The sequence below is a fragment of the Notamacropus eugenii genome, chromosome 1, assembly GCF_028372415.1.
Source record: "Notamacropus eugenii isolate mMacEug1 chromosome 1, mMacEug1.pri_v2, whole genome shotgun sequence".
Lineage (NCBI taxonomy): Eukaryota > Metazoa > Chordata > Mammalia > Diprotodontia > Macropodidae > Notamacropus > Notamacropus eugenii.
In genome coordinates, this window is record NC_092872.1 from 709,371,181 (window position 1) to 709,393,960 (window position 22,780).

General features: G+C 39.5%; 1 protein-coding gene and 1 pseudogene across 1 annotated transcript; one reads left to right on the forward strand and one right to left on the reverse strand.

Moving 5' to 3' along the window:
- Positions 1-712: 712 nt before the first annotated feature.
- Positions 713-13,163, reverse strand: PSMD7 (proteasome 26S subunit, non-ATPase 7). The gene is made up of 7 exons (XM_072636466.1): positions 12,454-13,163; positions 6,157-6,248; positions 5,537-5,629; positions 4,535-4,632; positions 4,156-4,236; positions 3,089-3,180; positions 713-1,739 (listed from the first exon to the last, which is right to left on the reverse strand). The coding sequence occupies exons 1-7, from the start codon at positions 12,525-12,527 to the stop codon at positions 1,301-1,303; spliced, it is 969 nt and encodes a 322-aa protein (XP_072492567.1). The 5' UTR covers positions 12,528-13,163; the 3' UTR covers positions 713-1,300.
- A 3,782-nt stretch (positions 13,164-16,945) lies between these two features.
- On the forward strand, positions 16,946-18,180 carry LOC140521439 (pre-mRNA-splicing factor SLU7 pseudogene; annotated as a pseudogene).
- The last annotated feature ends 4,600 nt before the right edge of the window (positions 18,181-22,780 follow it).

Consider the following 22,780-nt stretch of genomic DNA (forward strand, 5'->3'; position numbering starts at 1 on the left):
AAGCACCAGTGACCCATTCCTTATTGTCAGAACCATTATCCTTTCCCATGATTCTGAAGGAAAGGTGTAATTGACACAGTCAGTATTCCAGTAATGCCATTACATGAAAAACAGCCAGATGTTAGAGGTGGAAGGGACCTTAGTATTGACTAGCCTGGCACCACACTCACTAGTAACTTTCACTTCATATTTATTGTTTCAGCTACATACCCGTTTAGTAATGGGGCTCAAATCCTGCCCAAGAAGCAGACACCAAGTTAATTTACTTGGTCCAGTGGTAATAAGATCAAGGCAACTGCTAGAAATTGCTTATTCAGGTTTGCATATCAGGACTTGAATCGTGTTAATGACAGTGAGAACTGCGATTACAAATACCTGCTTTTTCCTTCCTGATTTGACTTTCTTGAGATAAAAGGGTTTTAAATGACCCTAAATCCTTCATTTTATGGATGGTGACATAGGCCTAGTGAGGGTGAGGGCCTAGGCCCTAGGCACATAAAGTTGGGAGCAGAGTTGGGACTAGGTAAGGTATCTCTTTAGGTTCAGTATAATCTTTTCTACACCAAACTGCCTACTTATCTCAGGTGTATTTAATGGGTTGAGATCTATACCTTTCAAGGGTCATATGTAATGATTTCTGTAAAGGGAGTTTCAGGTTTGGCTCTGCAGCTTTTAAGACCTTCAGTTGAGAGTCAAAAATTACGAACACAAATTTACAAACCAAACCATTTAATTATCTCTTCAAAGGTAAACAATATATGGAGCTGAATCTCAAACCCTGAGGTTGCTGAGGCAATCTCAGGCTCAGAAAGCGAAGTCCCTTGGTGTGGGATCCTTTACCAAGAGTTCAGGAGAAACAAAATGCAGGCAGATAAAACACAGTGTGCATGCATTTATGCACAGTCTAGAAGTTTTATGCACTGCTGGGGACAGACCCAAATGGTCTAAAGGATGAGAAGAGGACAGACAATGTTTTTTCAAAACATGGTTTTAATGGGGAATAAAGAAAGTAAGCTACACTATATCTTTGCTCCTCCTTGCTTTCCACACAGTGCTTGAGGCCCAGACCATAAAACCCCAGTAACACATGGCTGTGTTATAGCTGCCACTTTGGGTGAACTCGGTCCCCTTTACCTCCTATTTACTTGAATGATCCCACAGCAAGGACCTTCCCTGTCTGAGATAAGGCAGAAGACTATCAAAACAACATTATAACAAGCACTTGACAGTGAAAAGAACCCTCTAGCAGCATACTCATTTAGCCTGCAATACTTTAATTTCCAAAAAAACACACCAAGTTTTATTTTTTCTCCTTTTTTTCTTCTTTTTTGGCATCACCCTTTTCCTTGTCTTTCTCTTTATCGTCTTTCCTCTCCTTTTTGCTCTCCTCCTTTTCCTGCCCTTCTTTCTTCTCGGCATCTCGGTTGGCAATCTTGTTATTGATGAGGTTGTGCAAGGCAACCACTGAGCGGATCAGTGAGGCCAGGTACACCACCACCATTTGGTCATTGGTCTTCAGGTAAAATGCCTTAACAAATTCTTGCAGGTTGACATCAGGTAACAGATTGAAGACATCCTGCAGCTGGTAGATTATCTGGTGGTTGATGGGCAACTTGCCCATTGCCACTTTCTCCAAGTAGCCTCTGATGTCCAGAAGCTTGGAGTTCAGTCCCTTTAAGCCATGGACCTGATTGGTGATACGCTGAGAAAGGGTGCCCACTGTGGTGTCTTTGATGTCTCTGCAATGGTTCAGAATAGGATGGGAAATTATGTTAGGTAATCTTCCTTCCAATGGGGCTCAAACACCCAGCTTTCCCAGAGAAAGGAAGTAAAGTGAAACAAAGAATTTTGTATCTAAACTATCAGGTAATTTAAGGATTTGGAGCAATATTAACTATTAGACTTATGTTTCATAGTGATGAGCTTATAGGACTGCAGGTTTTTGACCTGGAGTGACTTCAAAGATCATATGATCCAAATTCATTATTTCAAAGAGGAAAAAAGTTCAACCTTCCTAAAGGAATTCAAAGAACAAGAGAAAATTAATTTTTTCTGTTAAAAGGGATAGGTCTCTGGGAAGAAGAATGAGGGTTACAGGAGGAAATCCAGACATCAAAAAATAAAGGGTATCAATAAAAATGTTTACTAACAGTATTTATTTTTTAAAATTAAAATCAACCCCCAATACTCAGGTAGCTCAAGGCAGAGAAGCTCCTCAACAGCTTGGCCCCTAATATCCTACTAAGTAGCAGCAGGATGAGGATGGGGTTAAATCAAGGAGATCATACATCCTCCAAATCTTCAAGGACCATATTGGAAAAGGGGTATTTTAGCAGGGCGATCAATAATGAAATGTGAAAAGCCTTACTTAATGACAGTAACACTAGTCATGGACAACTAGAAACCAAGTCATGAAGAGTTATGGGAGTTGAAGACCAATGCTCGGGTTTGGGCCCTGGCTCTGCTACTTATTATCTGTGTTACCTTGGCAAGTCTCTTAACCTCCTTACACCTCAGTTTCCTCATTTGTAAAGAGACTGAACTAGATAATTTATTTCTAAGGTCCCTTTCAGCCCTACATCCTAGGATCATGGTAACACTTGCTGTTAAGTTTTTTTTTTTTCAAAGTTTTTTTCAAAGTTAAACATAATATGGATAAAAGTTAACTGTTACCCAAAGATTCTATGAATTATATGATCATAGACAAGTCCAATTCCTTAACTCATGTCTCTCACTTCTAAAAAGTGCTGCATCAATGGGATGCTGAAGCTTAGTTACAAAAGAGAATCAAAATTGAATCAATAATTGTAGCTTTTCAAACAGAAGAGCCAGACAAACATGAAGTATTCAAATCAGACCTGTTGGGAAACAAAAGACATGACTCCTAGGAAAAGAAAAGTGCATGCAGAAACACGGCTACCCTGTGTTTTAGGCAAATGGTACAAAGTAGGACCCTTCACCCCAAGCCTCAGTCTCCCCTCTGGAAAGCATGGGCTTGGGCCAGATGACTCTCAAGGTGCCTCCCTTTCAGTGCTTGGCCTGTGCCTCTCTCACAGTCACAGCCTTGCTCTGCCCCACGGTGTCTCACCGGAGAAGGTGCTCTACTCCCACTTCTTCTGCTTCCTCTGCTCCAATTTCACTGGTCACGTGCTCAAATGTCTTCGAGGTTGGAGTTCCATCCTGGAAGAGAGGAGGCCTGTCATGACATTATAATCCACAGGAAATGCACCCAGGCTCTGGATGGCTCTTTTATTGAGAATAGACAAGTAAGACAAGGGCAAGAATCACACCGGGAGAGGTAACAAATGGGCTGCAATCTATGCCAGCTACTGACAGGCCAGATCCACACAGACATTTAAGCAAACCTGTAGCTACCGCCTGCCTAGCTACCCATACACATACTTATATGTTTAGAGAACACTCATAGAGTTGAAATAGTTTAAATTTAACTTTTCCTGGTAGCTCAGAAAAAGCCCTGGAAATAAAACAAAACCACCAGGCCTTGGCTTGGTTCCTCCCCATCCCTGCATCACTCCTGTGACTGTAATGATAAGGATCCACACGGAGGTCAGGAGCCACTGTCAGGTAAGTTCTGCAACAATTCTTTAGCCAGTCTCCAACTCTTCTGAGAGGCACTGGGTGGCAGAGCACAAGGCAGGGATGAGAACTCACATGTTAAAAATTCCCTCTGGGTATCCTGACAGCCAGCCCTTTACAAGACTGATCTATTAGATGGACAGACAAGCCTAATATTTGAAAACAGCTGCTGGGACCAAAACCACCAAGATGCTCACTGGGCCGTAAACTCAGGGAGGGGGAGGAAGGAGTGCATACTCCTTAGGACCTGGGTCCAGTTTGGTTACTAACTTTTCACCTGACTCTCTAGGGCTCTGCTTCCTTGTCTGCAAAAAGACAGGAATGGACTAGATACTCTTTAATGTCTTTTCCAATTCTAACAGTCTCAAAGAATTAAAACTCAAAAGAAGAGCCTTTTAAAACTAAAGTATTAGCAGAAACGTTTTTTTCCTTTCATACAATAGAAGTTTCTGTCTTGAAAATATTACGTACCAAACAGAACCCAAAGCCATGCGCTCTTGTAGCAGATGAAAAGCATAAAAAATATTTTTAAAAACCAAAAATGTTGAAATGACTCACATCATGAACTTCTTCAACGGAAATATATGCTTCTGTGGGCAGCCCGAGGTCCTTTGGCTTCACATCAATAATCACCAATACCTAGAGGAGAACACACTTTAGCACACCATCACAGGCATAGCAGAGAAGAGAATGCACAAGACAAGTTTTGGATTCTAGCCACGGGTCTTCAGGTTGTATCACAGGGTTATTTTGTCAGCAATGAGCCAAAGTCCACGTTACAAAACAGGATCTACATTTTCAACATCATTAAGAAATAAGCTACTTGTCATGAAATAAATGGAGGTACATCTCTTTGAGCTTAAATAATTTAATGTAATCCCATATTAGCATCTTCTATGACAACTTCGTCTGGGGTTGTTATTTGCAGAGCACTTACTGAGTTAGGACAGTATCTTTTCATGAGTTCATTGATGGCAATGTCATTCTTGTGTAGCTTTGGGCCTGTATGGTACCAACCAACTATTCTTTCTCTAGCTGGGAAGAAAAAAAAAGAATTCTAGTAAGAGTAATTTCGAAAAGGTCACTCACTAAGGGAAGAAATCCAAATTGTTTGGAAGGATTTATGTCTTTTCTTCTGAACTTCTAAAGCTCCCAGGCATCTACCTCTAATGGATTTGGGTATGATGGAGTATGCAACATTCGATACCTGTAGTTTTCCAACTCTACCAAGAGGGGAAAGTGAAAGAAGTGTCAACAAGTAACTATTAAGCATCTACTCTATAGTGAGTAATGTGGGAAACAAAAAAGACAGGCAACAAGTATGGTGAATTTTAAATTTTTATAGATTGATTTTGTACATAATCGATATTATTAATATATATCTTCATTACTATGACTGAGTATATAGTATTTATCTTCTACAATATAAAATTAGCAACAGATTTTGTTTATATTTCTAAAAAAAAATATGAACTTTAAAGGGATGCTTAATTTAAGTTCACTCTATTGACTTTCCCTTCTAAAGGACAGTATAGTTTCTCTAAGAGTTAAGAATCTAATTTGAAGCAAGACAAACATAAACAGAAAAACTAGAGAATTCAAGGTAATATTTAAATGAAAGATAAAATCTAGGCATCTGAAGGAAAATATTCTGTCTGCTGTCAAAATAATTTTCCTAAAACACATTTCTGGTTATAGATTGTAATATCATATACTATGATGGAAAGAGCCCTGAATTAGGAGTTAAGAGTCTTGGTTTTGCCCCTTCTAAAATGTGATTATGGTCAATTCATTTAACCTCTGAAGGTCTGTTTTCTTAATACGTAAAACTAGGGTGCTGGATCAGATACTAACTCGGATTTATATAGAGCTACATCTTTATGACTGTGATTATGCATAACTTATAAAATGTTACAGGTTCCTCTAATAAAATACATACCATTAACCTTCTTAAACATTCCATACATATTTTCCAAATAGTCGTGATCAAGAAACCAGACTGAGTCATCTTTGTCATCTTCATCAAAAGGGACTAAAGGGAAAATCAAGATTTGGTTTATTATGTTGGTGAATGAAAAGTGTAGAAATATATAAAAACAAATGGTCCCCAACCTTATCACCTAATAATCTATACTGATGTTAGAATCAGTAAAGATATCATCTCGATTTGCTGACTAGAATCAATATTAAAAATAAACAATAATGTCTATTTGTGTGAACAACTTTAGTTATTCCAAACTAGTTAAATGTCTAGAGTGTTTGAGAAATGGTTAACAAGAAAAATAAAAACTTTAAAGGTGGAAAGTCTGACAATGAGTCTAACCCAGGGATGGGGATTCTGCAGCCTTGAGGCCACATGTGACCCTCTAGGTCCTCAAGGGTGGCCCTCTGACTGAATCCAAACCTCACAGAAGAAATCTTTTTATTAAGGGGATTTGTTCTGTGAAGTTTGGGTTCAGTCAAAGGGCCGCCCTTGAGGGTCACATGTGGCCTCAATGCCACAAGTTTTCCCACCCTTGGTCTAATCTTTGGCCGGGAAGATATACTATTATCTGTTACCTGCAAAACTGTTGGATACATCAAGTACTTTTTTCTGCCATGACCCCAAGAGCACACCAACAACACGTTTCTGATTTCCAACTTTTCCTATTCTAAAAGAGAAAATAGAAGGCAATCAGTTTGGATAATAAATACACAAACACATGAATCCTTCAGGTATCATTTAGAGCCTCATAAAAATACTCATCACAAAACAACCCCAAGCTTTCACTTCATACCCTGCAGATTAGCAGAGATGACAAAAGACAATAATAGTAAATATTGGCGGGACTGTAGGAAGATACGAACACTAGGGCTTTGCTGACAGAGATGTGAATCAGTACAATCACTCTGGAAAGCAACTTGGAATTAAGCAAATGAAAGACTAAAATGTTCAAAACTAGGCTCATACCCCAAGGGCAACACTGGTAAGAAGAAATTCCCCATATACACTAAAATATTTATAGGAATACTTTCTGTGATGGCAAAGAATTGGAAACAAACAACATTGTGCCACCAATGACTGGGGAATGGCCAAAAAAAAAAAAATGGTGGTGCGTGACTGTAATGTAACATTACTGCGCTATCAGAAATAACCAATATGATGAATACAGAGAAGCAAGATATGAGCTCTACATGAAATGATGTAGAGTGAAGAGCTCGGAAAACAACATACATAGACCATCCCAATGTAAATGGAACTCCCCCCCATCTCCCAATCAAAAGTCAATGTTGTAAAATGACAAAGAAGAAGCATGGTTTCAAAGACAGGTATGAGAAGACCTTCCTTTCCAGAGGTCAGAGGTCCAGGAATATGGTACCGTATACATATTTTCAGGTGTTTCTGGATACATGGATGAGTTATGTTGGCCCCCCCCATTCTTTTTATGTTAAAAAATATTACTTGTTATCATATGGGAGAGGCTCTCAGGGAGAGGATTACTGGGGCAAATTACGGTAATGTAAAAAAAAAAAAAGGTCAACAAAAACATTAAAAAAATACTGATTGCAGAGCTACAAATGGATCAGTCTTCTTGGCAGCCATTACCAAATGAAAAGGATATGGACACATTTTGAGGTTTTTTTTTTTTTATTATGAACTATTTTCCACTAAAAAGTTAGAAATCCTTCAGGAATACTGGCATTTTGAGGGATCTGTGGAGACATTTCTTCTGATGGCATGAAACTCATCCACTCCAACCCAATCTGTGCAACTCTTCATTATGTCTTTTTATAAATTCTTGAAAGGAGGTTTACACAATGTGATGGGGACCTTTCTCGCAATGAGAGACACTAAATCTTTGTGTCATACACTCCTTTGGAAATACAATGAAACCAAATATTATTGCAGCAGTTTGTTGCCTCCAGGAAATGTTAGATTAATGAAAATAAAGATATAATTTTTTACCATCCAACTTCACAGATCCCCTCACCCCGAAATCTATCCAACAACCCCAGGTGAACAGCTCTTACTATAGATTTTGACATCATGTGGGCATGAATGAAGCACACTGGCTGTCCATCTGTTAATCCTCACTCTCATAATTTAATTGGCCTACCTTTTTCCCTGGCTGAACAATCTCTTTGAAGTCTTTTACATAATTTACATATTACATAATTCTTTCCTGGTAATATACTACAATCTATTCACACCTATTATGAATCTATCCATTGCTCTGTGGGTAACTCACAGTTTTAATTATATGAAGACTGGCATTCCATGATCTGAAGCCATATTGTAGCATGGGAAGAATACTGGTATTTTAAAAAAGGATTTCTGTTTCAGGGAAAAAAGCCCAAGTTCATTAAAACCACGATAACAATTCCCAAATTCAAGCCAATCTACTCTCTTCTTATTATTCAATTATCGGTCCAGTTCACTGACTAGCTGCAGTGTCTGTGCAAGATAAACGTACTGATAGACCAACTGAGCCAGCTCTCTAAATGATTATCAGTCTGAACAACTACTCTTCATCCCCTAAAGGTTAAATGCTCTGGAATGAGTACTGGTCTCCTTCAGGAGGCTATTCAATATTCTGGGACTTACAGCAATGTTATCAGCAAACAAGGGTATCTGGAGAACTTGACCATATTCTCAATAGGAAATCCCTCCTTCCACTTGGACTCTGTGATGGCTGTACAGTATTTTGCATCATTTATTTAGCACCTTTAGTGAGCAGGTTTTATGCACCATCTGATATCAAGACTGTGATATTACAGTCCAAATGTGGTTAGCTTCACTGTTGTTGATGGAGAAAAATTTTAAATTTAGTAAATAGGTCTGCTTCTTAACTATAAGGCTTTCAAATGTCACTTGACCAGAGTTTGGAAAATAAATTTTAAAATTATTGTATTTAATTTTTTTCCTTCCAAGTTTCTCCAAGCTCTGTATCCACTATTTTCTCAAACTTTTTTCTCTCCTAAAGTCTTACCGCCTTTTGTTTTTAATGCTATTTCTAGAAATACCTCCTCCACCGAAACCAAATCATGTCTAACAATTCATACAACATTATGCCTCGTAGTCGTCTCTTGTTTCTCCGATGAAAGGAAAGAAGTATATTTAGTTTCATTTTCTGGGACTATTACTGGTTTTCAGTCTGGCTTCCTTTATTTACAGTATCGTTCCTTGGTTCTGCTTGTTTCACCCTGAGTTAGTTTATAAACACCATGAAGCCTTGAGTTCAAATTCTGCCTCAAATATTTATTAGCACTAGAACCCTGGGCAAATCACTGAATCTCTGTGCCTCAGTTTCCTCATCTATAAAATGAGGGGGTTGGACTTGGTCTCTAAGCTCCAGGCCAGCCCTAAACCTAGAACCCTATTTCTGTAATTCTGATTTCCTCATACCCTCATTCTCACTATACAACAACATCCTATTAGATTTATAATCCAAAGTTTATCCAGCCACTCTCCAAATGATGGGCATTCACTTTGTTTTCTGCTACTGTAAAAACTGCCACGAATGTGTTGGCATATACCAGACTGTACTTGCTTTTGCCTTCCTTGGAGTATAATCCTAGAAACTGTTTTGCTGGGTCAAAAGGTACGGACAATTTAGTCACTTTTGTTGAATAATTCCAAAATGAAATCCAGAATGGTTAGAGCAGTTCACAACCCCAAATCTTTTCAAAGTTAAGTCAATGTTATTATGAAAGCCAGGCACTTCTCTGCATAGTTCTGGCTTGGTTTCACAGATGCTAAGTGAATCCTGATATGCTATGCTCTTCTAAGGGAATCTCACCTACGCTTGTAAGGTCAACTGGACCTAATAATGCTATGTACCTTGAATGTACCCAAGGGCCACACCAGGATTTCTCAACTTCTTTTTGTACCATGGATGCTTTTGGTGGTTTGGTAAAATCTATGGACCCCTTCTCCAAATAATGTTTTTTGCCTACATTCGTAATTGAAGAAAATGTTAAATTTCAGTTAGTTTTAGTGAAAATAATTTTTTTCTCTTCCAATTTCACAAACCTGAAATTAAGAGCCCCTGATTTGAATACTTACATTCAACGATCAAGACAGTTAATTGGCAAAATGGATAAGAAGGCTGAGCTTAGAGACAGAAGAACTGAGACCAAATCTGGTTTCAGACATTTATTGTGGTCCCAAGGCAAAGCACTGTACCTCCATCTGCCTTAGTTTCCTCGTCCATAACATGGGGATCATACAAGCACCTGCCTCCCAGGGGTGTTATGATCAAATGAGATAATAACTGGAAAAGTACTTAACAGTTCCTGTCATGTAGAAGGCGCTGCACAATGTTAGCTATTATTATAACAGCTTCCTTGCTAGCTGAAGCATGCAGTTACCAGAGAGAACCTGGTGACTCTATCTGGGCAGGAAAAGAGGAAAGGGGAAAATGATCAACTTACATATTCCCATCCCCATTTAGAATTTCTACTTTGTATAGAATGTGTTCCAAATATTTTTACTCATAGGCAGCATCCAATTTGTATTGGATCTTACCTAGGAGACACAGGGCGTTGCATTGGTGGTGGCAAGCTCATTTTACAGACAAGAATCTTAAGGCACACAGGTAGAATGGTTCATCTTGCCATCATGGTAGCTGATATTGACGTACAGTAGTTTTAAGGTTACAAAGCACTTTGCATACATTATCTCATCTGATCTTAAAGCCAAGCTGTGAAGTATGCAGGTACAATGATCATTATCTACATAGGAAACTAAATTTAGAGAAGTTAACTGCTCAAAGTCTGGGCCCTCCTGACATGTCCAGTGCTCTGCTATATCATATCATACCACTATTAATCAAACAACAGGGAAGGTGATGATGGACAAAACTCCAGTGGCCATACTGTCCCAATTTTTCTTTTAATAAGCTACTAATGATATTTATTTTAGGCCAGAAAAAGCTAGAGAAATATGGGATCAACCAAACTTTAGGACTCTTGACTATAGGATCTTACTGATTTTGTTCGTTTATCTTAAGACAAGTTACTTTACTTGTTTAACACTGAGTTTCCACACCTGTTAAAATGAGCACAGTATACACTCCATATAAGTCAACTCTTCAAATATACACGAGTGATAATTCTTCCACAAAAACCCCCAGAAGTTAAAGAATGCCCTTGGAGCAGTTTTTAATCCATAAGAAAAAAGCATACACATTATACAATAAGTGGCATTCTCAACTCACCACACAGGTTTTTGTTTTGTTTCGTTTGTGTGCTTGATTTTGGTTGTTAGGGTGTACTCTATGTTGTAAGAAGTCAAGTGCAAATAGAAGCAGATCCCACCTTCCTGGAACAATCTCAACGTCCAACAAATGTTTATTTATATTTGAAAATATGAAAACAGACTTAAATGTGATAGTCTGGGCAGTAAAAACATAAGCGGAAGTTGGAAGAATACAAATCCCAAAGCAAGTACCAGCAAGATTATTTTGCTGAACATTTCTCCACCTTTCTTCTTCTACAATCTACATCAACAACTCCAAACTGGTCTCATTCTTACAAACTAATCACTCTGCAGACCCTGCATTCTACCTGAATTTTACACCGGCAATAAACTGGATCCAAGCAACACAGACATGTGTGTATGTATTTTATATATACATATACAGCATATATATACTATATATGAACATGTATATATATGTGTGTGTATACACACACACATACACATACACACACACACACACACACACAGAATGGGAGAGGGATGGGAGGGACACAGACTGAGATTTACTCCCTCCCCCACCATAATTCTGTTCTAAAAGCCAACTCCTGCCTGGGAGCTGGTACAGGGTTTTCAGTACAGCTGTCAGAAGCAAACGTGGTTGGAGAAAGATGCCTTAATTCTTTAAATCTCACCCAACGCTTTTAATACCGCTATTCAGTTTTGGGAGTCTGATTCCCCTCACCAGACTGGGGGTAGGGACAGACACTTTAGCTACACTTTGAACCTGCCCCAGTTCTGGACAAGGTGCTCATATAGGAGATCAATAAACTCAGTGCTGACTTGATAATAACCTGACTTTACTTTCTTCCTAAGAAGCAGAGACCAGGGAAGGGCCAGGCCAGGCCGGCAGCATTTCATTTCACCTCCAGCCTCCTGGGAAAATGCTGCAGCTTAGCATTTGATGTATTCACGGTAAGAACAATGCCATCATCCTGATTTATGCACAGGGAGTTAATTTTCATGCATAAATATATTTTTTGATAGAAACATCCTTGTGACAGAGTCAGAAATTCAGGCCCTCGACTGTGGAAAAAACCCTCTGCTTCTCTCCGGGCCTCAGTTTCTCCACCTGGAAAACGAAAACGTTTGTCTGAATGAGCTCCAAAACTCCTTTCACCCCGAGGCCGTAACTTCAATTACATGACGCTTTTCTGCTTGCAAAGCATTTTGCATATACTCCGCAGGCATCATGGGTTTATGTACCTCCAGCAATTCAGTTTTACAAAGCCCTTTACAATTATCATCATGTTTAATCCAAATAATAACCCTGGGAAGTAGACAGTGTTATCACTCTTATTTTACAGTGGAGGAAACTGAGGCAGACGGAGGAGACGTGACAATGTTCGTCAGTGTCCGAGGTCAGACCTTTAGCCAAATCTTCCTGACTCCAGCCAGCTATCTACACACACACAGACACACAGACACACAGACATCAATGACCCGGTGAGGTAGGTGCAGAGGCTCCGGGCCTGCGGCCCAGGGCAGGAAGCCCGGGGCGGAGGAGCCCGGGAGCCGAGGCCTCCCCGCCGCTCCCAGTGACTCAGCCTCCGCCGCCGCCGCCGGCCTAGGCCTCAGCCTTCCGTCCGTCCGCCCGCCGGCCGGGCCGCGCTCACCGGTTGAAGTGATCCACCACACTGAGGAGCACCAGGGGGTGAACCACGACCTTCTGCACCGCCAGTTCCGGCATCGCTGCAGCCCGCCAAGCCCGTCTCCCGGCGAAAGTCGGCAGCCGATGCGACTCCCTCAGCAAACTCCCGGCACCGACTCCGCCCTTTCCGCCGCCTCACGCAGCCGCCCTCCTTCCGCTTCCGCTCTTACTTCCGCTCCCGGCCTGCACCACGCCACTGGGCGCCGCCATCTTGAGAACGCCAAAAGCGGGCGGGAACAATCGGGGTGCCGGAGTCTAAAGACTCCTTAGGCGTTTGATTCTTTAATTTGACAGATGGGGAAACCGAGGACCATAAAGGGACCTTGGTCCCTGAAAGGGCCTACCTCGGACCCTATCCCGGGCAGATCCAGGGCTCTCTGAGCTTCCTGGGCCTGCGGAGGCCGGGAGAGAGCCCCCTTCCCCTCCCCCCTTCTCTCCCCCTTGGTGTCAGGCCTTTATTCCTTTTGTAAGAGCCTAGATTCAGAGTTGGAAGGGCCCTTAAAGGGCATCGAGACCCATCTCCTTTTAAAAATGAGGAAACTGAGTCACGGGCGTGAAGTGACTTGCCAGGACCCCACAGTGTCCGCTGTCCAGTGTCCTAAGTGTCCGGTGCAGATGATCCTCGCTCCAAGGCCGGAGCCCTGTCCTCTAAGACTCGAAGCTGCCTAAATAACCTTTTTTTTTTTAGGGGATGTTTGTTTCCAGATCAGGATGGACCCCCTTCCTTCTTTCTCTGCCTCCTGCTTGCCACGTGCTGAATGCAATAATTTAGATGTTGTTTCACAATTAGGAACTCCAGGAGATTGGGGGGGGGGCTAGTTTAGGGGGTCACCCCTGTGCTTCCATCTTTCCTTATGGATTATCCCAGCCACAGGCATCCAACCCATGGGTGACCTCGGGGTTACCTACCCCAAGTATGTGAAGACTGCCCCTGATGGAATGGGCTGATGAGAACAGTTTGCTCCAACAGCCGTGAAGGCGCCTGAAAGCTGATGCTGTGGAGCACCTAGAGCTTGGTTAGACCTGGAAGACTCCAAGATCATCCACCGCATCCTGAGCCAGCCTCAGTCATCCTGACTGGTGTCTTGCCACTGGATTTCTATGACTCTGGAAGAGAGAGTAAAGCTGATGACTTTGTGTAACTCTGCCTGACTTAACTCCAGTTCATGTGCAAATCAGGATATCACCCTATAAGGTTATTGGTCTCCTTTGGAAATGGATGAATAACGTCTAAGTCTTAAGTATTTCCCTAAAATACCCATTTAAGTGCAAAGTACTGACATCTCATAGTCGCTTCTCTATAAAATATTAAAAGGCCTTCATGTAGTGGTGACTGGGACCATTTTCAGATAATTGACTGAGTTATTCAGACGCTAAAGAATGAGAAGAAATGACCTTGCAGCTAAAATCTGGATGGTTTCTTGGAGGATATCTATTTTTTGCAAGCTCTTCATTTTGCAGAAGAGGAAAAGTCCATAGAGACTAAGTGACTTGCCTAAACCAGAATTCAAACTACAGGCCACTGATGCCAATTTCAACACTAAAATGAGCCTACTTGGCCACTTTGTGGCACCTTAAAATTGGCACAGTTTCTATGTTTCTTTTCTGAAGTCATAGATCACTGAATAGATAAGTCAACTTTTGGTTCCAGTTTCTGCTGTGTCAGTGAAGGGGTGATAGTAAGATTTCCTCTAATAATTAATTAATGAAGGTCAATGCCATCATTCCTGATTTATGAACAGAAAGTTAATTTTCATGTATAAATGTCATTTTTGAGAGGAATTTCCTTAACATGCTATACTCTGAATTTTAGAAATCTTTTCTGTTTGATTTCTATGGAGCTTAGCATCTCTGAAAACTAAGTACGCTCTACAGAAATCTATTTGGCTTTACTAATCCTGACTAGCTGCTGTGGGATGAGGTTCAGCCCCGAATAGCACAGCCTTCTCTCAGACAAAAAGTCTTACTTTAGTGCTCAATTGTGATATAAAGGGTCCTGGTTTCTCAAAGGCGAGGCTAGTGAAGCATCAGCTCTGGCAAACTCTACCATGCTGGAAAGGCTTTGAGGGTGTAGTCCTGGCAACAGACACAATCTGCTTTCTGAGCACCAGTCTAAGGACTGAGAGGATGATCAGCAGTGGTCAAATGACAGCAATAAAAAAATGCAAAACATCCCCTAATCTTGTCTTTTCCAATTCCTCTAGTGCTGAAATGGTAGTTAAATAATAGAAAAGGGGGAAGAGAGTGCTAAGAATCTCATGATTTTTAAACCTTCAGTAAATGTTGACTTAGTCATTGTTTCTCCAAATTTGAGGTCCTTGTCCAGTGACCAATATTATGGGAAGAACTGAATCTTACCAAACTTGACCTTGTCATAAACAAATTTTAAAAAAAAGTTGAAGATCAAGGAAGGTGGTTCTCAGGTACTTTTTGGAGAAGCAAAGAAAAGGCAAAGTCAGTTTTATCATTTGACCAAAGGCAACAAGAAATATTATTTCATGGTACATTTGGCCACTTTGTACTACAGTGTTCATAAAAGCAATTCCAAAATGTCTACCATGAAAATAATTGCAGCTTAAATGCCAACATCAATTGTATAGGATGAGGAGGTGGAACAGTTCTATGAAGCATGCAATAAGACCCTCCAAATTAAATGAGCATTCACTGTGGCAGTCAATATAATATTTCATTAATGAAGGGAAATTATAATCATAATGATAGCTAATAGCACCTACTATGTGCTCAGGCACTGTGCTAAGTGCTTTACAAATATCTCATTTTATCCACACAACAATCCTAAGAGGTAGGTACTGTTATTATAGCCACTTTGCAGTTGAGGAAATTGTGACAAGCAAAAGTTAAGTGATTTTATGCATGGTCACATGTTAGTGTTTGAAACCACATTTAAACTCAGATCTTTCTGACTCCAGACCCAATAGTCTGTCTACTGTGCCACCTCGCATTTCAGTGCAAAGGTGGAAATAGGTGTAGATATCGGATAAATACATGGTAAAATATGGGTCAGGAATAAAGAATGAAGAGAGGACAAAGACATGTAGAGTATACAGAAACCTCAAATCATTGTATCTTGAACATTTTATTTGAAAGAGAATCAATAGACACTAGGCATAGTGAGCATCAGGTGGCATCACAAAAAGTAAAATTGATTATATTTTAATGGGAAAATACTTGTTGATGGGGGAATCATCCTAAATCAGATATCTGTGTGTAGACCAGTGACTTGTTGGAGCAAAGATCATAATGTCATAATTAGCAAAAAGTTAGAAAAAAGAATAATATTGAGAAAAGGATAGGAATGGTGATAGGGACTGGAATTGTGATATCATTGGTGTAAGGAACTTCCAGGTGAGGAAATTACTTTTACTCATGCAGGTTGGCGACTTCTTTGCAGCGTATGATCTTAGAAAGTTGTCTAGAGCCCTGAGGGGTTATGACTTGCCCAAGATCACATAGCCAGTGTTTGTCAGAGGGAAGACTTGAATCCAGATATGGCATAAAATCAAAACAGTTCTAAACTAACCAAATCTTTAAGCAAGGTAATGAAAAATGTGTCATGGACAGTAGAAATGACATTGACACATCATCATCTATACAGAAATTTAACTGCTGTAAATCAACTTCCAAAAAAGCACAAAATGTGCCTTAGTGAACACTTGACTTACTTGACAAACAGAGGGAAGTGGTGGCCAAAGACAATACAAGTTTTGAATATAAACTAATTTACAAAATATTTTAAATAAGGATGATGGATGATTTTGATCAGTATCAACTCATAAAACAAAGAAGCAGTGCAAGAAGAAACCAGTTGAAAGTAAGTTTGGCAAGAGATCCAACTAAACAAAGTAATTCTTAAAGGCATTTAAGGATAAAAATGGAATGGGAACAACAAACAGAAGAAAAATGGAAAAGATCTACATATAATTTATTCACTTATTTTAATTTTATATTGTTATCCTTTGTAGATCTTTTTAAAAATATATCTTGCCTCCTTCCCTTTCTAGTGAATTACCCCTCATAACACAGGATAGAAAAGAAAGAGAAAAAAATTAGTTCAGTAATACCAAACCACACATCAACCAGATTTGACAATATATGTTTTTATCTCCACCCTTAATCCCACCTCTAAAAAAGAGAACTGTGTACATCCCATCACTTCTTTGGGGACAAGTTTGGTTACTATAATTATTTTGTTGTTCATTTTCAATCATGTCCGACTCTTTATGACCCCCTTTGGGGATTTCTTGGCAAAGATACTGGAGTGGTTTGCCATTTTCTTTAGCTCATTTTACAAGTGAAGAAACTGAGGTAGAAAGGGTTAAATGACTTGCCTAGGGTCACATAGCTAATAAATGTCTGAGGCCAAATTTGAACTCAGGTGTTCCTGCCTCTAGGCCTGGTGCTTTATCCACCCTTCCACCTAGCTTCCCTCACTCTAATTATATGAACACGTTTAAAATGTGTGCGTGTGTGGGTGCGCATGTGCGTGTGTGTGTGTGTGCGTGTGCGTGTGCGTGTGCGTGTGTGTGTGTGTGTGCATGTGCGTGGCTCACTGCACACTGAAATCGCAGAAGCTAAAGGAACTATTAGCCTCAGGACAGTTAATGAAACAAGTGAATTCCCCAAAATGTTAGTCAGGAGAAAAAGAACCAAATTCTCAGGTGGAAATAGACCATCCAATGAAGAATGAGGATGAAGATAAGTATTCAGATAACATTGATATTCCTGGGCAGAATTTTGACTCTAAAAGACAAATTATAGTCCAGAATCTCAGGACTTATAAAGACGTTGCCAAATAACTTGCAAAATTTAGATGCTGATTCTTCCTGCTATCATCCCAAACCGAGCTATGCCAACATAGGAAACACTCTTGATGAAGCTAGTCATGCAGGAGACAGTTTTAATACACTGGAGATATAATTTCAATGGCACAAACATAGTTGTTTGCTTGAGAGGCTTATGACGAAGGGTCAGAAGTACACCTCCAAGCAGATCCAAAAAACTGGAGTTGCTGTATAAATCATTTAAAGTCAAAAAATATTTCAAAGCATCCTAGAGAAGTATGGAGGTCAAGAACACTTGGATACATTTCCTTCTGTTACTGTTAGCTCAAACAGAAGCTATGAATATTCGACATTCAGCAATCATTAAAGGACAAGAGCAAGCTATCCAATAGCTATTCAGTATCCAACACGTCAAGATCAGCAATCGTACACCTATCTGGGGTTCCTATTGGAAAGAAGGTTGATAGGCATCCTTTTGTCAAATTTTCCTACTATATTGGGGAAGCTGGGAAAGAAATTGCTAATGCAGATGAAGTTTTTGATGAACGTGTTTTTGATGATGCTGTGGGACATGAGCAAATGAGCAGACCAAAAACTCTGATGGAATTTCACCAAGAAAAACAGAAAGAGGAGAAGAAGAAGAAAAAGAAGAAACACAAGAAGATGGTGAGTATGAATAAAAGAAGAAACGTGAAAAACTGAGGAGATCATGAAGCTGGATGAGAGGAAAAGGCCCTAAAATCACATGTATGAAGCCGGAGAGCCTACAGAAGAGGAAATGGAACCAGATGATCCCCTGGCATCTTTCACTGGACAACAATGACATGGTTTGGAAGGAGATTCAGGACATCCAACTTGTATATATTCTTTTTAGTCTCTTGGTAAGCAGAGATAGAAAAATTTTCATTTGTTTTTCTTACTGTCTTTAAAATAAAATTTTGGAACTCTTTTATTACTTAATTGCCTGCTACTCTAAGGGGAAAACAGGCAGGCAGTGTATGATGGAGATGACTCATTCACTGCAAGCTGCTTTCATCAGTTGACTTCATGCCTTGTAGTATTAGAGACCAATATCATGCTATTTATTTTTTAAAGCTTAATATTTATAATATTCAATTTTATTTTATTTTCAATTCTTAATTCTTTCCTACTTCCCCGTGTTCCACCCATTCAGAAGGCAAGAAAAATATATTACAACTCTGTATAAAAATATATATATATATATATATATATATATATATATATATATATATATATTTATATATATATATATATATATGCAAAATAAATTCCTGCCATGGCCAGAAAAAAGGGTATATATGAAGAAAATATACTTCAGCCTACATTTAGTCCATCAGTTCTATCTCAAGGTGGATTGCATGTTTCATCTTAAGTCCTTTGGAATTATGGTTGATCACTGTGTGGAGAATTATAAGATTTAGAACTGAAAGAGACCCTAGAGATCATCTAGTTTCAATGTTCCTCTCCTTTTACAGAGAGGAAGAATGAGACTGAGAGAAGTCCTGTGACTTACCTAAGGTCACACTGCTAGCAAGTTGTAGAACTGAAATTCTAAGTTCGTTTTTCTGATTCCAAATTCAGTGTTTTTCCTACTATACTACTGCCTTTGCTGGGCCCAAGTGTTCTTTCCTAGGTCCCATACTTAAACGTTTTACATACAAATTTTATTGATGCCTTTTTGTTTTTGCAACACATCATTTCCAGACAGAACCTCCCTCCACCCCAACACTGAACCCTCCCTTGTAATAGAAAAAAAAAGTTAAGCAAAGACAGTAATACATTGATCACATCTAATAGTGAATGAAACTTTCTGTCCTCAATAGTCTCCCACTTCTCTGCTGAGAGAAAACATGCTTCATTATTAGTTCTCTGGAACCAAGATTTTTTTCATTACAGTTACTTAGAATTCAACTCCCTTTTATTTTTTAAAATTTATTTGATTATAGTCAAAGTGTCACATTATTTCCCTGTTCCTGTTTATTTTACTCAATATCAGTTCATACAAATCTTTCTATGTTTATCTGAATTCTTCATAGTTTCTTATGATGTAATAATATTCTATTGCAATCATATATCATGATTTGTTCAGTGACTCCTAAATTGAAGGGTACCCATTTCTCTTCCAGTTCTTTGCTAGCACAAAAACTATTGCTATGAATATTTGGATATATGAGACCTTTCTTTCTATCTTCCATGGGGTATGGACCAAGCTGGATCTTGGATCAAAGGATATGAACAATTTAATGTCTTACATATTTTCCAGAATGGATAGACCAATTTACAGTTCAACCAGCAGTGTACCTAAGTAAGTGTGCTAGCCTGTATTAGCACAAATAAATATTGATTGTGAGAAAACAAAGCAAGATAGATTCACTTGTAGGAAGGATGTGGCCAGGCCCCTAATGCCCTAAGCCCATTTCTTCACTGTTACCTCCACAGGACTTCTGCCTTTACCCCTATCTCCTTGTGTACATTTAAAAAGAAGTTTCTCATTGGTATCTCTGCTGTCACTTTGTTGCAGTTGCTGTCCTTGACTTCTGCATATTTTCACCCTTTCTGCATTTCTATTGTTTGGGGCATTTGAGAAGCATCTAATTTCCATCTTTTGAAATCCTTCTCTTCATTCAAGACTCACCTCAGATGTCTCTTCCCGTTTGGAGTCTTTCTTGTTTCTACCAACTGAAAGTGATTCTTTCTGATCTCTATACTTCTCTGATTAGTCTTGCATTTGTTACATTCTAACATATTATAGATGTTTTTATGTATGGACTATCCTTTTGTTAGATGGTAAACTCCTTGAGGACAGTCAATCTTTTTTTTTTTTCTTTTCATTTTTTATCTCTCACTGCTCTGCATGTAGATATTTAACAAATACTTTTTGAGTTAAAAAATGTGGTAGTGACTAGAACAGAGGTTAAACTTTGGTAAATAGTGGCAAATAAAATTATTAGGTAGTATGGCAGCCTAATTATAAAACCTTGAAAACTAAGCAGTTTATGTTGATGAGGTAGGAAAGGAAGGAAGGAAGTGCCTACTATGTACTAGGCACCATGTTAAGGTCTTTACAAATATCATATCATTTGATCCTCATAATAAGCCTCAGAGGTAGGTACTATCATTATCCTTATTTTAGTTGAGGAAGTTGCAGCAAAAAGAGGTTAAGTGAGTTGCCCAGGGTCACACAACTGAGTTTGGATTTGAACTCTGGCATTCTTGACTTCAGTCCCAATGCTCCAGCCACTCTACTGAATTACCTCTCTTCCTCCAGAAAGGGAAGAAATGTGTCCAATTTCTGTATCAAACTGAAGTGAATGGTGCCAGAGAAATCCAAATTGAAAAATCAGCAACAGACTAGGATAGCCATCAATGGGAGAGTAAATGGAGTAGGTAGAATTGATAAAGTACACAGTGCCTAGGCAGGGTTTGTCCAATAGAGAACCATTCTAGATTTTTGAGTAGGGGAGTAACATCAACATTTTTCAAAACATTTTAGGAAGGTTAATATAATTAGTAATATGTGGGATGGATTGGAAGAATTGGAGAGGAGGTGGTAGACCCTGGAATTAGGGAGATGAGTGTGGGCTTGAGGCCACATGTGGTTCCCTAGGTCCTCAAGTATGGTCCTTCTCTGAATCCAAACTTCATAGAACAAATCCCCTTAATAAAAGGATTTGTTCTGTAAAACTTGTACTCAGTCAAAAAGCCATACCCAAGGACCTAGAAGGTCATGTGGAAAAGGAGAAAAGACAGATTTAAGAGACATTTTAAAGTATAACCTCTGTCCTAAAGCTCATTAGTATGGGATGAAGATGGGTGCCCTGTCCTGTATGAGGAGCTGGGTCAAGTTGATGAGAGGTGAGAGAGCTTCAGTTCTCTGTTAGTACCCCTTTGATACTCTGTAGGGTTAATGGAATATAAGATCTTCCCTGTCCATTAATAGGCCTATGTGGTCACACGTGTATCCTTTTCCCTTGGAACAATAACTGTGTTCCCACGTCTACAGGTACTCAAGTATTTCAATCACAGATGTCTTGCTGCTTTGAACTCTGGTTCAGCTCATAGCTGTGGTACATTCTGAGTCACATGGAGCCCTGGCAGGTGCTGAGGCAATTAGGCACTAAGCAGGTGAGCTTTCAAGCTTTTTAGTCAATCAGGGGCTGAGTCTTTGTTATATGTGCTGGGAGGTTGGTATTTTGCTTTGGGGATTCCCTCATGGGAAGAATGTGTCTGTAAGATTTTCAGATGAGAATCTGGGAAACCATTGTTAAGGGATGCCCTGCCCCGCCTACCCTGGTTTTGTGAACCCAGATGTTGGTGCTCCCTGGTCTTGTGATGTAAATTACTTTGTTTAGACAGTTGGAGCCCTGTTTATTGGATTTTTTCTTGGATACTCACTTCTCTCTACTTACATATATTTATCTTTCTGCATTGTTTAATTAAAGTAAGTTTATTAACCCCTTTGAAGCTGTTTTTCCTTTAGTAAAGCAAATCAAGAACCTGTGTTAGCAGCCCTTCTGTGTTGGTCTTACACCTCCACAGCAGCTGCTAGTATCATTACTGATACAGACTCTTTAGGGCCAGTCTCCTTTGGGCATTCATCAATCTGAGTCTTATTTGGGACTCTTCCATTGAGTTGCTTTGAGTACTTCTGACTTCCAGCTTTGAGAGAGAAGATGGAAGAGGCCAATCCCACTTTAGGTTGTTAAGGAAAAGAGTACTGGAAGATATGAGTGGAGCTGTCAGGTCTCCATCATGTCTCTACCTTCAACTTGCTATCCTAGGGATTGTGGAGCATTTCTCTTTCATTGAGGATCACAACCCTCTTTCCTGCTTGAGCTGAGTTATTTCATTCCCAACGGGGGAATTCTTTCATTCTGTGTTGTCTCATCTATATTCATCTATGTATACCTTCTCTCATTTCTGCTTTGCTATAATTTGGATAAATGGGTTTCTTTGCTATTCATTATGGATGTTAATTGTGGAATTGACAGTGGTCAAGCCTTAGATTTAGAGTTTGGGGTCCTCTCCCCCCAAATGAGTAATCAGATGTTAGCTTGAACCCAATCACATCGCTTAGATGAACAATATTAAAAGGAGCAGATAGTTATACTTTCAGTCTGTCAGTCCTCTCTCTAGCCCTAATTTTCTGCTTCCCCTCCTATTAGGAATAGAAGTCTCTGTTGGAGAAGGGTGGAGGGAGAAGAGGCTAGGGATATCTATTCTGCCTCCCTTTGAGACACACAATGAGAGCTCTTGACACAGGTAAATCTTTTTCTACCACAAAAGGAAAAAACTTGGTGGGACTTTTCATTTAATCAATGTGGGGAATAAAGGGGAGGGACAAGTGAAAGATGAATCCATTTATAGTTTTCCTCAATCATCTCTTTCTTCTCATTTTCAGTTTCCAGATTAACCTTTCCTATAAATCATATTTCTCATCTCACCTTACCTTTCCTGAAAGAATGTAAA